At 40.6% G+C, this 14815-nt stretch overlaps 1 protein-coding gene across 1 annotated transcript; it reads right to left on the reverse strand.

Moving 5' to 3' along the window:
- Positions 1 to 1852: 1852 nt before the first annotated feature.
- LOC140926564 (lactadherin-like) lies at positions 1853 to 14549 on the reverse strand. The gene is made up of 9 exons (XM_073376292.1): positions 13912 to 14549; positions 9836 to 9950; positions 8957 to 9188; positions 8251 to 8404; positions 7392 to 7589; positions 6557 to 6671; positions 5950 to 6151; positions 4511 to 4661; positions 1853 to 2319 (listed from the first exon to the last, which is right to left on the reverse strand). The coding sequence occupies exons 1-9, from the start codon at positions 13973 to 13975 to the stop codon at positions 2075 to 2077; spliced, it is 1476 nt and encodes a 491-aa protein (XP_073232393.1). The 5' UTR covers positions 13976 to 14549; the 3' UTR covers positions 1853 to 2074.
- Positions 14550 to 14815: the final 266 nt, after the last annotated feature.

Genomic DNA, 14815 nt, shown 5'->3' on the forward strand with positions numbered 1-14815 from the left:
TGGGGACGAGAATGAACCCAATCAGACCGCAAGTCTCATGAGTCAAAAGAGTGGTTGGAAACAAAGGACCTGTTTACTGGAGGTGGGGGATCCCAGATAGGTAAGGTAAAATGCGGCGGGTCACTCCACCTATCATGTAAACGTGATCAAATTAACATGAGAGATTGTATGGACAGGCGGGCTACCTCACCTACCTAGGGTCCCCCACCCCCATGTAAACAGGCCCTAAGTTTAACCAATTCTTACTCCTAGAATGAAATTAAGCAACTTTTCTGTTCCTCATCGAGTTTATTTTTGGGCTGTCTTTTTTTTTCAATTACTTGTTGTAAACGTTGGAACGAACAAAAACCAGGGGGAGTTGCTTCAATTAGTACCAACTCAGACAGATTCTTCAAACAATATCCCCAGTAAACGTAAATAATGAGTCTTGTATTGACATTTTAATGCACCCCCTAACGATTGAGATATATCATATGAGCCATCACATTGTGACGTATCTGATGTTTCATTTCATCAAAATTGCTTTTGCCCGTAAGTTGACATTTCGATATGGCAAACTCTGCAAACTAACGATAGTTTACAGTAAGAGTAATATTGGAAAGTTTTGTGTCAACCGAAGTAAAAGATAAGGACTTATATAGGGAGGCTAGTTGTTACAAGCCCCGCGAAGCTCCATGTTAAGGCAAAGCGCAAAACACGAAGTAAGGGGGGTGGCGAGTTGTGAATTGAAAGACTTCGAGCTAAATATTCTTAATTCCGACATACACAGCAGCGTATAGCTAGTCACCCTCAAGTGTCGCAGTGTGGATGAAAATACTTGTCACGTGACGTTTTGAAGCGCAAACCTCAACCCGAGGCCACTACTAAGCCTTAACTGTTAACTACTAACTCGCTTGGAGGTCAAAGCACCAATACTTATTTTGTAATCCCAAGAAAGCACCTTGGTTAGAGTCTAGCTGGGCCTTACATTTTCTGAGAGGGTTAAATATCTAGGTCACGTGATGCAAATCGTTCCCTTAATAGAATATTTTTCTTTTTATAATATTTTTCTTGCAGGCTGAAAGGTAACCTCAGTCCCAGGTTATCTCTCCTACCCGTCAGGAGATCCTGGTTGGGTCTGGTCATGTGTCTCCCAGAATCTAACTTAAGCTGTCTGCTTCTCAGTTCTTTTCTGTGTTTGACCTACGAACATGCATTTTTTCTTTGTCGGGGAATTATTAGCACGAAATTCTGTCAAGGGGAGCGGGAAGGGCGATGGGAAGGTTTTCTTCTTAAGATCACCCCCCAAAGTGACAAATGTTTAACACTAATGCTCCAGCAGCAATGATAGGATATCATATGACTGTAACAGAAAAGGGGGGAGGGGTGTCAGAGGTTGGGAGGAACGGGCAGACAACAGAGTGACGTCACGTTAACACTCGGGTCGGTTCTCCAAGAATAACCATAAAAATTAGTACCATGATGTTACTTTAAAAAATTACTTAATTCTGTTTGCGAAAAGAAATGAATCAGGGACTTAAAAAAAGAAGTCTCTTGTTTTAATATAAACGGGGTAGCGAAATAAAAGATTTTTTTTATCTTAAACAGGGTCAGGGGTTATAGACATCGGCGGCAAACCTCTAACCAAACTCTCCTGGAGTGCGCTGTTTGGGTTATAAATGCATTTAACAATAAAATTAAATAAGACTAGCTTGCGTAGCAAGCGTTTCCGTTGGGTTTAGGAGCAGAAAATGAGAAACAAGAGTCAAATACCGCGCGAAAATTGGGGCGAGTTAAAGAGCGGGGAGGGCAAAACCGGAAATCCTGCTCTTCGTCGTTCCTCGGTCTTTCTTTACTCCGAAACCCCACGGAAACGCTTACTACACACGCGGGCTGAAATGAGACTTACTTCACTTGACCAGGTTTTCCTTGGAATTTTATTATGTACATGAAAGCTAAGATATTGGCTTCGTAAATCAAAAATCTAGCAATGTAAATATTTACACGGGCCACGGGCAAGATTTTCGGGGTGATGGCCGAAGCTTAGTCATCGCATGTCGTCAGGAAATAATTTAGCTTTGGTATTTTTGGTTAACTAAAGGAAATTAAGCAGTAATGTAATTAATGTCAAGAATATAAATTTCCTTCTTATTTTGTTATATTCTGCGGAATTGTCTGGTCGACGTTGATCTTGAGCGTTAACAATGACTATCATGTCCTTTGGTCTCGTGGGTCTTTTGATGGTCCCTGTTAAACTTGCATCTTTAGTTACCCTTGGGTCTTGTGTTTGGTATTCTTCGTCAATTTTGGTAAAATTAATTGAATCTTTGTTGCCGCAATCTGAAAATTAAGATAACAAATTACTAACAGGGCGAGCATGAAGATGTGGTTTAAACGGTTCATGGCTTTCTCAGCGGCCGTTCGCAGGTATAGCGTGATATTAGTAGAGATTAAGCATCGCGTTTACGGTAAACGGCAAACATGAAATTAAAGTTGAGGAATAATCAAAATAAGAAATGAACAGAAAAACAGCTCAAAACAATTCTTATTGATAGAGCTGTCGTGAATCTAACGAGTTTCGTGTAGTCGTAACCGAACAGTTAACGTCAAAGGGAAAACTTGGTCACGTGGTACAAATTTACGTTTGCGTTTGCAGTAAACTCGATGCTTTACTCTCCATTGTTAGCCATTGTTACGAAGACGCAACAAAACGATTAATTACTACTTTACCTTGCGAGCATCCAAAAATTGCTCATCCAATTTTTATCTACCACTTCATGATCAATTTGTATGTCTGAATCAATTAACGATTGACTAACTAGTCGATATTACCTTTTCATCTCTGCGTGGATTTAAAAGGGGTTCTGTACCTTAGGGACCGGTCATTATTTATCACCTGGGGGGGGTCGGAGGATTTTGGGGGGGATCACTTGATTTTTAGGAGAACAGAGGGGGGGATCAGTCGTAACTGAGAGCCCAAAAGGAGGGGATCACTGAAAATTTTGGAAGGATTCAGAGGGGGGACCACTTAAATCTGCTTGAACAATGCCAGTTTGAAAGCATACAACATAAATGTGCCCATTCTGCTGGGAGATGATGGCATTTGCAATCTCAATTTGTTCTATTAACACAACTTTAATTAAAAAACGGAAGTCTGTCACACTGGCGAATGTGTGCATTTCAATTTATATCGAGAAAGCTTTGTTTTAACGCTTTTATATTTTTCCTTTTCTAACGTGCTCATGACTTAGCTAACAGTCAAATGTTCGTATGCCAGTTTTAACTTTTGTACCAGATGACCAAATAGCTGAAGTTACTGTACAAGCAAACACTGGATGAAAAAAAAAAAAAAGGAAAACAAAAAGAAAACAAACAAAAAAACGAACAAAAAAAAAATTATAAAAATGTGAGCAAAGCTACAAAGGCTGATCTATTACATTATAGATGAAAATAAAAAAGGAGACAGGAACAGTGGCTGATCCTAGCCCTTCCAGATGGCCGAATTGTCGCTAAATATGACCTGCTGATAGGGACTTGGCGGACTGCTATTTGGCACTCTAAAAAAAGTAACTTTGCAGTTTCAAGCACTGATTGCAGTTTCAAGCACTTTGCAGTTTTAAGCAAGATTGCTTGTATGTCAACTGAATTCAGATGTCTGGATCCAGACTAGAAAAAGACACGGATCAAGAGACACTTTTAAAAAAAGACTGCGCGATAACGGCTTTATTATGCTGTAAGTACATCATAGTTAGAAATACTACCTGTATATGAACGTTTAAAACACTAAATATACACGTCGAAATATGGGTACAAAGACATGGGGGGGGGGGATCACGAAAGTTATATATAGTTATGAGGGGGGATCACTTCAATAAAATAACATTTAAAGGGGGGATCGGCTAAATTTCATCGTGTTTAGCCCAAAATCCTCCGACCCCCCCCAGGCGATAAATAATGACCGGTCCCTTAGTATTTTCAAGGAAAAAACATGAAACGTTGACTTCAAATATAGACCATGAAATTTTCTCTGAGGTTGCAATAGGGAAAAGGCGGGTTTTTCATCATTCGTCGCTTGACAACAGCGAATAAGGTCTGAAATAAGGTAACGGTTACGGTATGTACACTTACCCCCCCCCCCCCCCCCTCCCCATCCCGAGGAGACTTCTTCCCCCGCGCTCCCTTGCCCCTTCGTATTAAATAAATCCTCGTTTCCAGGTTTCGTCGTCTTGGGCGAAAATGAGACATCATGGTAATGATGAACAGTGATCAAACGTTTGAACACAGAAGTAAGTGGGACACCTTAGGACGAATACATAAAGTAGCCTAAGCTGTGCAGAGAAGTTGAGCATTGATTAAGGTTACGAGACAAAATGAATCAATGATGTTTTGTTTTATATGGGGTTGTATACGCGTCATACGGTCTCCGCTTTCCTTCTGGCATTAGGAATTCTATCTATAGTGATATTATTATTATTTATTATTATTATCATTATTATTATTATTGTTGTTGCTGTTGTTGTTGTTGACTTACCAGCGTTGACCTGTTTACATCCATAGATTTCAAGTCGCAGACATGCTTTCTCGTGCTTTCTCGATAACAGACGAATCCGCACAAGTCGAGCTTTCAAGGGGACTGATAACTTGTTTTGCCTCGCACGGTTGTTTTTGTATCCTTCAAAAATCTACAAACAATAGTTTATCGTCAATATGAGTATGTATTTTGGGTTAGGCAAGTTATAGCGACAGAAAAAAATCTTTGTGTTCTAACGTAACCCATCAGTAGTGACCTCTGCTCAGCGACAGAGTTCCTATAGCTTAGTGTTAAGGATGAAGAGTTGGGACGTACTCCCTATGATGGCCTATACGGGGAGGCTCCGCCAGAAAGGGGTACCTTTTTCGATCTTCAGGTATATGAAACGATAGGGGTTTTACTAATGAAGTATAAGAAAGGGGAGGGAAATCTGTCATTGCGGTCTGTGAAAGGACCTAAATAAATAAAATAAATAAATAACGATTTGCAGGTAGCACATCCACATAGTGGTTCTTCGTCTACCTGATTCCTTTAGGAGAGGGGAAAACCGGAGTACCCGGGCTAACAGATGAATTTTATGGCTGAGAAAAAGAAAAGAAAACGTCTTAGTTTAGTGATTTATTATATTCATATCAGTTTTTAAAAAGACAGTTCATTAACAGCAGTTGAGCCAGGGATACATTGTTCTAACCTAGTACGTCAATAGAAGGTATATGAGAGGGGTACCTTTTCTGTCAAAAATGATATTACATTCGACTCCCGATAACTCGAACCTTCAAGGGAAATCGAAAAAAGGTTCGAGTTATCGGGAGTTCGAAGAAAATAGCCGAGAGTAAGGTAAAAAACAGTTTTTACTGCACAGTGAACATTTTAATCACATTTAATTGTAGAAATGTCAAGTGAAAATTTAAAGATACTTATAGATACTTTTTTAAATCAGAACGTAACGTAACAAAACATAACCTAAATAGAGCATGCGTTTTACTATTTTGAGAAGAAAAGCTGCTTCACGTTAGCCTGTGACTATTAACATTAGCCTCCACTAGTAAACTATACTCCTACAACACGTCAATAGGAAATCCAAAATTCAATGTTTCGGACGCCAGTAGACGGCTTTTTAAGGGCTCAAAACATTGTTCGAGTTATGGAGGGTAAAATTATATAGGAAATGACCTGAGGGGAAACGAAAATTGGTTCGAGTTAGCGGGAGTTCTAGTTATCGAGGGTTCGGGTTACCGAGGGTAAAATTACAGTGAATATATGACGGAAATCCAGGGGAAATTGATTTTGGTTCGAGTTAGCGAGGGTTCGAGTTATCGGGAGTCGACTGTAAAAGGGTAAGGGGTTGGACATCTGGGCGGAGCCTCTCCGTGTAGAATTTTGTTGAGTACCCCTTCGGGGTTCAATTCCCATTGTTTTTCCAAAGTAAAATGTATCACCTTTCCATCTTGGTATTCAAACCAGACTTTTCCGTCGCAGCTGTAATTGAGTTTGTATCTCAAGGCTGAGTTGTCTCTGAGAGGAAGACCCTGTGTTGCCAGGGCCGTGATTACAGTGCTTGTTTTCAAATTCACTTGGAGAAAGGGATGGTTGTCGGAATCCTTTGCGCACCATCCTCCGAATGACCTTTTCTGGAGGCTCCTGTCAACAGAGACCACATAGGTAGTTGATTCAATAAACATTAGTTAAACCTCTGTGTTTTAATTCTAGTCTAGGAGAGGATGGGACAGTCCAGACAAGCTACGTGAAGATAACCCCTCTCTTATCTTAAATATGCGGTTTTTCTTTACTGCAAACAGGGCGCGACGAAACAGCACGTCCAAAAGCCTCGTTAGCGCGCGCGCACGTAATTTGCCGCAATGCGCCTATGCAACAGAAGGCAGATTTGCGCGCGTAAAGGACTGAATGCAACCTCTGTTGCTCAATTTGCCGCTCTGTCATTGGTCAATTCGGTTTTTAGATTCGTGTGCGCTGTAATAATCGAGGGATTCCTTGCAGCCTACAGCGCTAGTCTTTCACTTTAAAATATATCGGTTTGTGGCTTACAGTTGATTGTGAAGCCTTCCCTCGGATGGTCTGGTCCAAGAGCTTTTATAAGAAGACGCCTTGATCTGAGAATTGTTTATCGCACCAGACTGCATCCCGAGTGGTTCTGAACAGACTGTAAAAAATAAAGTAGAAATGGAAAGTTAGAAAGCCCACCCAAATAAACAAATCGAAGTTTAATAATGCCATATACTCTGTATTAACAAAACTGGCAAATCACACTACCTTTCGACAGTAAAAAAAAATCCGAATTAGAAGCAACAGAATAAAAACGTGCTTATATTCTTAGTAGCAAGGTGGGGGCGGATACCTGGATCTCTGTGATGGAAAATGTATCATGTGTATGCATTGGATCCTAAACGTGAAAAGTATTTTTGAAGGATTTGAGGACACACCGAACTCGGAACCTCTCGTTTAGAACTTAGGGCTTGATTAACCAACTTTGGCCAGTCCTTGCGGCTTAACATCAAAAGAGCATTAACTTCTCTTAGGAAAATTGATTGCCAGTTTTTCAATCTTTGATTACATGTATGGAGGAACCGCGATATATAGAATTGCCAAGAGACAAGTAAAATTCATCATAGCCGAATGTCAGTTGTTCTACCGGGGTGGGGATTTTTTTTCTTCCTAAACAGTGTCAGGGTTCCAAACATTCAGCTACTCACCTATACCTAAATATTCTTCACCCCCCCCCCCCCCCCCACCGGGTCTACCGGGGCCTTTGTTATAATGGGGTTCGTCATATCAGGTATCCAATGTAAAACATATCCCGGGCAATATTCCGCTCCCAAAGATTAACGCCCATTCATTCAATAATTTCTACCCGTGAACTAACCGATAGGTGTGGCATTAGTGGTGGGTACAGCAGTGTCCGTGACGTGTTTACCGCTGCTCCATTGGCTAGGACTCTGAGGCGATGTATTTGATTGGTCTTTGCCACTTGGCGCGGGTGTTGTCTTGGTAACAGCATTTGAAAGAGGAACTGCCTTGGTTGTTGCAACTAACGTTGTATCCTGTGTTGGGTGAGGGCAAACTGAAAAATAAAAAGATCCCTGACTGTGTTAATTACAAGAAAACAACTATTAGCACATATTTTGTCTTGGTTTATTTGTTGCTTTGATTAGTTAGGAAAAAAAAGAATTTCTCGCAATACTGGTTTTATATTGGTGCTACAGTAGTTTAAGCCGGTTGCAATCGAACGATCTGCCATTGCAAAGTAGTTGCAAGCTAGTTTTAATTCACTTGATCGTGCCCTGAAATTACTGTTTATTTTCCGGAATTCCCCTTGTCATAGACATTTTTAGAGTGGCTAGGTCGACTACTCTATTAACCAGGTAGTATTGCTTGTTCGTTTTACATAAGAAATTCATTTGCTTAAAAGCTAGCGTTCTATACCCTTGTAAAAGAACTGTGTAGTTTGGTTAAAAAGGTAAGGATAAGAGAAGTGTACGTTTGTAAACAGCCGCGTTTCCTGACCGAAGCCAGGCTCGCTGAAAGGCTGAAATTGAGCACTTTTTATACATGATTTTTCTAATGTAATCCTTTGCCTAAGAGAGCTTAGAGCTTAAAACTAGGCAGCCGCGTTTCGACAGAGTCAAAGCCGTTCGTCATTATAAACGATTCGGACAATTCCTTTCGACCGTTCTTTTTCTTTTCTTTTTCTGTTAATTTTTTCATTCATGTTTTTTTATTACCTTGGTTTGTCTGGCAGCCGTACAATTCCAGTCTTAAACATATTGATCCTAGCTGATTCCATGCCAGAGGGTTTATTCTAACAAAACGAGCCAATATTGGCACTTCAAGTCTGTTGGTTACCACGCTGTCAGAATCATTATTTGCCTTGAATACCTGCAAGTAAAATGGATCGTGATTTTTGACGTTATCAATCGATGCAGGGTTTGGCAATATGCAGTGAGATTAAGTCGGGCGTGGTTCAAGAGACGGGATGACACAGTGAGCGCGCCGGGAGATCGGAGTCTTGCGAGGTGATTCTAACTTTCGAGTCTGTGGAAAATCCCTTCCGTGTCATCAATAAAATGAAAAACTGTCTTTGTCAATACGTTCACATGGTACTATTTGTTCTTCAGCCTTTTACAGATAAAGGACATTTGAAAGTTTTGTCTAATTTTTAATCTTCTGGAGTCTCCGGGAAAGAAAGGTTTAGTGAGACTGGAAGGTAGAGGATAAAATTCACGGCACTTTAAAACACTTTCAAAGATTCTTATCCGAGTCAATAGGTAAATGGACGGGATAGAAAATGAATGTTCCCTGGCTCGTCTAATTTGGGGCATTATAAAAACTAAGGCCAACAAAGGTTATTGTTTTATGACCAGATTATGTTTACACAGCCGGATAGAGTTTCTCTTTAAGCCTCTGATGATTTGAAAATACATTGCTTACTTCATGGCCTCCTTGAAGCGTGTAACGAAACCATCTGACTCCATCACAGCTATAGTTCAAAGAGTACTGGGTCACCCAATGGTCACCGTACCCAAAGCCCTGAGACCCAAAGCCCTGAGATGCAACCGCTGACACATTCATAGTAGTTAGCAGGTCAATTTGAAACCATTGGTCATCATCTGTATCATCCGAGCACCAGGCCCCTAACGAACCACCTAATGAGCTCAAGGTTCTGAAATTCAATTGAGAGAAATGAATTACAGCCTCAGATTGTACATAATAAGACATTATTATCATATTGTTGTACTCAAAAACGCAAGGCTGGTCAGACAGCCGTGGATAGATAATTTATTTGCCCCATATTTATCAGCTCATCAAAGCTAACCTTCTTCAGGGGCTTAGACAAGCCGGTTACTATTCACTATCTGTCTTCTCATTGGCTAAGAGAAAACAGTTATTTTGAAAATCTGCGCAACATACCGATTGCTCAGTCAGATCTGCGAGCAATTGACTGACTAATCTGAAGATTTCTGGCACATCATTGCGTGATTTCCAAGGGCAATCGGTCAAACTGTGTTCCGTGCGATCCGAATGTCACAAAAAGAAAACTTATCCAATACTGTCTGAATAGAAACTTGCAGTGTAATCAATCCCGTTTAGGGTTTCTGTAACAGTCCTAAAGCCATAAGTCAGTAAATGTGATCGTCCAGATTAGTATAGTCCTGAATAGGACTGTTACCGCCGACAGTGAGTGGCGTTTCGACAGCCACTGATTTAACTTATGCAAAAACTTTGCGGAAGAAGGACCAACTAGTTGTTACTATGTTTTGTCTTTTAGGCCATCCCCTAAAGCTGGATTAATGTCGAGGATCTACTTACGCTGTGTTATGGAGTCTTCCAGCGGATGGCAGCTGTAAATCGCTCATGGAAGATGACGCGGAAATCTGGTCATCTTTTATGAACCTTGATTTCATACCCAGTGGTGATAAGCAACCTATGAAAATAAAAAATATATATATAGATATTCGCACGATACAGGCCGCTTTCTCTATCCTCGGCCTCCGCACAGACTTCCACTGAGTATCCCAATAAAAATAGCAATACATAGAAAAATAAAAAACCCGCGGGGCACGATGGGAAGAGGGAAAAGTCTCGCCTCCTCTCTTTTCAATCCCTTTCCCATCGTGCCCCGCGCGCTTTCTATTTTTCTTCTTTCCGGCCCCAGCCTCCTTACAAAGAGGCCTCCGCGCAGCCTCGTTCCCAGTGCTTTTCCCTAAAAAATTGGGAGGGGCGGGAAAAGGTCCCTTCTAGGGAAACGCCCTGGGGACGAGGTTGGTCTCCACGAAGGAGAGAGGACCGTTTTGTTTAACTTGGAATGTAAACAAACTCAATGCATTCTGCAGAAGTTTTCGTAGCCTGCGTAGCAAGGGTTTCCGCGCGAATGCGTCTAGAAAATTGGGACGAGAGCAAAAAAAGGAATGAAGGGAGACGGGGAAAGGAGAGAAGGAAAAATAGTAAACTGATCCTTGCGGCAGGAAGAGTGATAGAAAAAATAAAGAAAGAAAACAAAAATAAAGTGGGCAATTATATTTGCCCGATATTTCGTTTGCAACACAAACTTTCGACGGGGGTCATACCCCGTCGAAGGTTTATACCATTTTTGATTTAAAATTTGGTACTCAAGATTCTACTGGTCCAGGTCTACTAAAGATCCGGCGGACCCTCACGGGTTTGTCGTTGTGGTTTTGCCTTCACAAGTGTTTCCGAGAGAAGGAAACCCAACTTTCGCGCAATAACTCGATTGGAAACGCTTGCTACACAGGCTAAAGTTTTCGGCGAAGTGTACTATTACTAGGTTGCTAAGTGTGTAGACACGCAGTATCAGCTACCATGAGGGAGCTACCATAAAATGGTGAAACAAGTCAGTTGTGTAAGGGTTCAAAAATCTTTTGCAGTCCAATGGAGAGAAAAAGAATATTTACTATCATTGAACTGGGAGATTTTATGTTCACAATTTTCGTTTGAGACTATCTCAGTTCAAGCAAAGTTTACATTTTGGCACATGTTGACCAGTAATCGTAAATAGTTTAATATTGTTTTGAAAGGCAACATTTGATAGATCAACCAGGCTGCAATGGAGGGGTCGACTGGGCACTAATTTTTCCTCTTACACTCTCCACCATGGGACAAGCAATGTGTTAACAAGCAATGGCCTGTGTCAGAGCAGGTGTTCAAATGCGAGAGAAGAAAACGGGCTTGCAAGCTGACGCGATAAGTGGTCCTCGCGTGCCCGCGCGTGGCCTTTAATACGTACTTGCGCGCGCGAAATTCCCCGTCCATTTAGAGGGTAAACAAGCATTGTGTCAATTCCGCATTCGGAAGGAAGGAAGAAAATCGTAACATATATATTAAGAACTGAGCAATAAGATAAGCATTTTTAAGAACCAAACTGAATATTTATTTAGACATCTCAATCAAAATAAAGCCTGGGCGAAGGAATACTCACAAACGCAGTTTTCCATTTCCTTCAATTAGTCTATCGAGGGCGTTGAGTGTGAAATATTTGATGACACGACAAAATCCCGATTTTCACTTTCTTTGAAAAGCCAGCTTTAAGATAAAAAGGCGCAGTTCGGGTCTATTCATTTGGTTGTACCGATCTCCCAAGGCAATCGTGTTCTTTCGGATTGTTTCTTCCCATCCATTGTGGTCGTCCGATTTTATTTTCCTTCATCATCTTTGTACCTACCTCAGTCATCGTCTTATTTTCTGAGTACCCTTCAGAGGCCTGTAAAACGCGCACTAAGAGCCTACCAGAGTTTACTTTTTCACAACAAAGAAACAATAGCAAAGTTGGAGGAACTGTCAAAAGGAAATTAATTAACTGGTAATGAAATCTCATGATTTGTCTAGAGCAATTCATCACTTTTGGCAGCCGACAACTTCATTGTTGATCGATTGTCTGCAGAGTGGAGATGCGTATTTACAGAAGTTATCTTCTGCTTTCAAAAAGTGAAACAATTTGCTCGTTTTCGAAGTAATTTATCTTGTGCGTATTTCAGAGAGGAACTCATGGATTAAGCAACGTTCGCTTTTGACGTGAATAAAGTGCGAACATCGATAAACTCAATGTAATTGTGTCTGGAGTCAAACTGGCTTCAAGGGGGTAAGACATTGTACAAACTGTATTATACCGCGAAGCGAGATGAAAGATGTTAAAAAACTGTTTTGTTAGCAGAAAATCTAAAACACAGAGGCCGTATTTTAAAAATGTTCTCTATGTAAAATTTTTGTGGCCTAAATTCTTGCTTTCTTCGATGTTGAACCTTCTCAGTCCAACTTTGACAAGTTGTTGTTGCGTGTACGTAAGCTGTTGTTTTCCCGGCGTCTTTCACTTCAAAATGACCAGCGCAGAGCGTTCAAATCAGTTCAAAAAATTTTCTCAGAAATATGTTCAGCAAAGTTTCGTCTCTAACACTTACTAATGTTCTAATAGAGCTTCTCGCTTTGTTTTTGGTTTTTCTCTATTTTGGTCAAACTAACAAGGCTTCGTTCAATTGTGAAATGTTAACAGAACAGGAAGAAACTCTCACTGCAGTTAGTCTACTTTCAGCTATTAGTCTACTTTCGTTATCTTAATCATTACCTCAAAACCTTCAGTCATTTTGTTGCTAATCTTTTGGTTTAAGTGAGTTTGGCTTGAACGGAATATCTGAACATCACTGACTATGTAACAAGCTCCGATCAGTGCAGCCATGAGGGTCACCGACAGTTTAATAGCTCCATTTAGCACTAAAAGATTTACCCTCTTCTACTTATATAACACTGTTATTTTAAACCTTTTACGGCCAAAAATTCATGTTCACAGTTTTGTATGCCTCTGAAAGACCTTTATGCAGTCAAATCGGGAAATTAAACTGGCAAAAACTACTGTTGAATGGCTGCATTTGTCACTATAGCAGAGACGTGCAAGATGATCGATTAATTCTAATAGTGAGCGTGCGAACGGTATTTTTACCCATGAAGTTCAGTTTGATTTTCATAATTTCATTAGGTGTATTTTTCTTGTGTTTCAAGCTTAAAACCAAGGCAATTAACAGCACCATGTGAAACATGCGATAGCAATATCGCGTGTCCATAACTTGACATTTCACTTTGATAAACGAAAAGATACCACATCACTGCCGACTGGGAATATTTATACCCCGCGAATTTTTTCCTTGGTTGTTTTTTTGATTCAGGGAAAGAGTGGCTCTTTATAAAGTAAGTGAGTGAAAAACATCCACCTCACCGCCAGTAGAGAGTTTTTGAGTCTGCTCTTGCAATTAAGAGCCGCAAATACTTTTGCTAACCGCTTACATCCCGTTTCCTAACATTAAACAAACCGTCTTAGAACAACGTAATCAAAAATCGAACTCTCCTAAAAGAAGTTTTAAAGGCTGCTGTAAACTCTTTTGATATTGCAATACTTGGTTTAATACTCAAACCAACTCTGTCTGAAACATTTAGTTTGTGCATGTCTGAGAAGTGACCGTATAGCTAAAATTTCTTTCAGGTGTTCCGGAGTCTATCAAAAGCAATCCCTTATGGCCGCATACAGAGGACAAATACCTCCTTTATTCCGGTTAAGAACGCAGTTTTTCTGAGCTTATTTTCTGGTTTTATGGAGTCATAGGAAAGACTTTGATATATTTAATGGGCGTATGTTAGCGATAACTACACCTTAATTGCTCCCTGCTGAATAAAATGATTAGTTTTATGCTCCTCAGCTGTAAGTGTTATTCATCAGAAAATCGTCTTTACAACTGTGCTGGTCTCCACGTTAACGACCTGCTACTATAACGCTTAAGAGAAACTTGTAGAATCCGCAGTCAGTTTCCCTCTGAGAACAAAACCAAGACCCTTGAAAACGGATAGAAATGTGTGAATAATCCCCCGGCGAAGAAGCGACTTACCCGAGATTGTTTCCTCTGTGGCTGTGAAAAAGAGGATAAGTACTTGCAAAGCTGCAAAACGCATCTTGGATAAATCGCGTTTTGGGTCGAATCTTGTTTGCAGCGGTAACAGCAATCGATGCCGAGAGCTTTGACGATAAGCGATGCTGGCTAATCGAGGAATTTCATGCCCGGCTCTAACACTTAGAGTTTCACTTTGTAATATGATTACAGCACTAATCCACAAATCCGCAAATCTGTTGCCCTCAAGGGGTCACAGCGACTGGCCGGAAGGGAGTTGCATTGTTTACGGTGAAAAGTATGAGCCGGGTGTGGAGGATCGATGCATCATGATCCATCAATGTCTTGCGAGGGCAAATTGTAGAGCTCCAAACGCGGGGTCGGACATAACGCTTGTCAAAAAAGCACAGAGAATGCACCATGGTGGCGCAGAGAAATGCGGTAATGCGTCTAGCACAATAGATTTCAGCTGACATGATCATAAATCCCAAAGAGGAACGTGCTTTCCGCAGAAGTCAAAATGATTGTAGTGATCCATCATGGCGTCGGCCGAAAGACGACAGTTGATAAAATGTCTTTCCTCATTTCCTTGTGCGCAAAAATGTACATTTTTTGCAACCGAACTGAATACATTCACTGAGTATCCGGGAGAACGTTAGTAAGATTTTGTTTGCCTTTGCCTATGAGTTCGTGCGATTAATGGGCCAATCAGAGTCGCAGTGATCTGTGCTTGTTTACCAATCAAACAGATCATTCGTCTTCTTTAATAGGACAATTTGAACGAATTTCCCGATTCCGTAAAGATCGTTAAATACTATACATTCTCAGTCTAATAGATCATATGGTCACAACAATGAATAAGTTTTCCAACCAAAGGTAAAATTTTTACTTTTACGCGTTATTT

Source organism: Porites lutea, chromosome 2 (assembly GCF_958299795.1).
Source record: "Porites lutea chromosome 2, jaPorLute2.1, whole genome shotgun sequence".
Classification (NCBI taxonomy): Eukaryota; Metazoa; Cnidaria; class Anthozoa; order Scleractinia; family Poritidae; genus Porites; species Porites lutea.